Below are 2,679 nucleotides of genomic sequence, written 5' to 3' on the forward strand. Positions count from 1 at the left end.
CATCTAATTAAATATCCATATTATATATATATATATATAACTTACTTACGACACCAGTTACGATATTAAAAAAAAAAAAAAACAGAGACGGTAAATCATTAATATGGAAAATTTTATAAAATCTACACTTATGCACTTTTTTGTCTAAAGAATAAGTGTTATTCAGATGAAAAGGATTACAAATCACAATTCCCTTTCTTTAAATCACTGTGTACCTTCTACATTAACCTATCTCAATCTAGGTTTTTTAGTCATATAAGTTATTGAGTCTCATTGGCTACAAGTTCGGTTACCGTCTTATTGCTTTTACATGAAAAATAATTAAAATTTCTAAGTAAAAACATTTTAAAATTAAATATTAAATATCGTGATTTCTTTTTTGAAAGAGAGGGAGGTGAGAGAAACTCTTTATGACACTGAGCATTTTATGATTCTAATTAAAAAAAAACGTATATTTAAAAATTATATTGCATAACTAACGTTTGTTTATTTTACGAATAAGCCACATTGGACTATTTCCTGGGGAATCGAATCCTGTATTTTAGAGTTGTATGTTTGTAAACTTACCACTCCCACCGAGGGACCTTACTTTGATATCAATTACAATAGCTATAAAAACAGAGGCAGAGTAGTTATTATTTGTTACAGAGGACAAAGACACAAAAGTAAGTAGAATAAAACTTTTTCAAGAGTTTTATGAACTATGTACTTATGTCAAAAATGCATTGTAACAGATTAACAGAATGTGCATGGATTCAGTCCAATGAACCAACCTTATATTGGAGAAGGAATGTTGAATATAATACCGAATTTACTAAGTGTATTTACATGATATGTGGCAAGCTTTTAGTGATAAGTACAAATGGGTTGTACATAAAAATACAGCATTATTACAAAAGTACTTGTATTCAAGATATGTTTGTGAATTGCCAACATCAGTCCGACTCAGACTCTGAGACGTCAGAGTGCGTGATGTTCATGTGAAGAATAAAAATACTTTTGCCTATCATAAAGTTTACGTGTAGCACTTGCATACAGAAGACTTTATAAAATATTGTTTTTGTATTGTTTTGCCGTTGTTTAAAGAAATTTTTCCAATTTTAAAGTTTGTGGCTTCTTGTTTTCATCAACGTATATATTACTTAACTTTATTTTCTTTAGTTGGGAAATGTTAGAGACTGGTAAATTATGCAAATAGTATTTAAATAGTACATCTATTGACTAAATTTTAATTTCTATACTCAAATAACATAAAATCTCAGAAATGAGTCTCTTTTCAAATGTTAAGAAATAAATAAAACAAATGGTCCAGAAAATTAAAGAGGTCGCCATTTCTATCCACGTAGTTGATCGAAGCTTTCCTACGCGATTTGACATTGACCGGCGCTTTCAGCTTGGCACACCTGTGGCGTGGAAACTTAGAATAGTATTAGTATTTTAGCGTGTAATTTTGGAAGCGGAAATTTTAAACAGTTACTGGACAAAAATATTCTCACTATGATATCTGTCATTCCTTTGATACTTGTATACTTTGGCTGCTGTAGCAACGTTGTTTTTTTAGAACTTCTTACGAGGTAACATTTAAATTTTTAGTGTTTCTGTCACCCTATCACTGTTAGTATTACTTGAATTAGTAATAATATCAAGAGTTTATTGGACACAAACAATTAGATTTATCCACACAATTCAGTGGAGTAATACACTTTCACTAAGAAAAGCATTTTACTTTAATTTAGATTACACCATTGTTAGTTAAACGTTTAAATTTCAAGTTTTCAATAAAAAAATATTTTAAAACTATAAACTTTGTTTCTATATACAAATACTCCAAACAAGTTATGTCAAAATATTTACTACATCCAATTTATTAAATACAATAGAATTTGTTCAACATTACAATATTTTGTGGATAGAGCTTGTACACTTATTTGCATTTTGAACACCAGATTATTTTAATTTTGTGGGAAGTGCAACTATGTCTTTCTAATAGTTATGGATTTAAAATTTTATGGAACATCACAGCTTTTTCAAAACATTGACTTCTTGGCTTTTTAAGAAATTGTTTAAGGTATTAAGAAACAATAGTATGACAACTATCTTTAAGCTATTTTATAGTTAATACAAGTTCCCTGTATAGTTTAACATTATAAAGTTAGATAAGTAACACTAGTTTTTGATAATTACTTTAACTGTTGTATTTGCTATCATTGTTAATGCTTATTCTAAGTCTTACCAGTATTATTATTATTGTGAGTTTTCTCAAACCTTATTGGATTTACTTTTTGCTTAGTAATTAGGATTTAATTTGTTACTTCTTGTTGCCTACTTCATGTGTGTGATTTACAGTTGGATTAGTTGTTTTAGACATAAATCATAGTATGTTAAGTGTATTAGTTTTTATGGTTCTGTTAATAAATATGTTATTTATATTTTATCTTCAGAAACAAGTTCAAATCAACTCTAAAAATAAAGAGTTACATGTCATAATAAATTATCTGAGATGTCAGGTTACTCTAAAGTTACACTGTCAGAGTTGTTTAAAAGATTTTCATTGGTCACAAGCCACTGTTATGGAGGGTTATTTAAAGCTTTGGAACATTAAATGTGGTATAGTACGTGGACCTAGTGTTTCATTAAATGTGGTATAGTACACAGATGTAGTGTTTCATTAAATGTGGT

The 2,679-nt window shown here is 28.4% G+C and overlaps 1 protein-coding gene across 3 annotated transcripts in view; it reads left to right on the top strand.

The window, feature by feature from the left end:
• The first annotated feature begins 1,406 nt into the window (after window positions 1-1,406).
• The window catches only part of LOC106471409 (UDP-xylose and UDP-N-acetylglucosamine transporter-like), a 35,236-nt gene continuing 33,963 nt past the window's right edge, over window positions 1,407-2,679 (top strand). For all 3 annotated transcript variants that reach the window (XM_022400007.1, XM_022400006.1, XM_022400008.1), the window contains exon 1: window positions 1,407-1,574. In XM_022400007.1, the coding sequence (XP_022255715.1) occupies window positions 1,498-1,574 (77 nt within the window). In that variant the 5' untranslated portion in view covers window positions 1,407-1,497. The remainder of the gene's footprint in view (window positions 1,575-2,679) is intronic.

The sequence above is a fragment of the Limulus polyphemus genome, unplaced genomic scaffold (genome assembly GCF_000517525.1).
Source record: "Limulus polyphemus unplaced genomic scaffold, Limulus_polyphemus-2.1.2 Scaffold4603, whole genome shotgun sequence".
In the NCBI taxonomy this organism is placed as follows: Eukaryota; Metazoa; Arthropoda; class Merostomata; order Xiphosura; family Limulidae; genus Limulus; species Limulus polyphemus.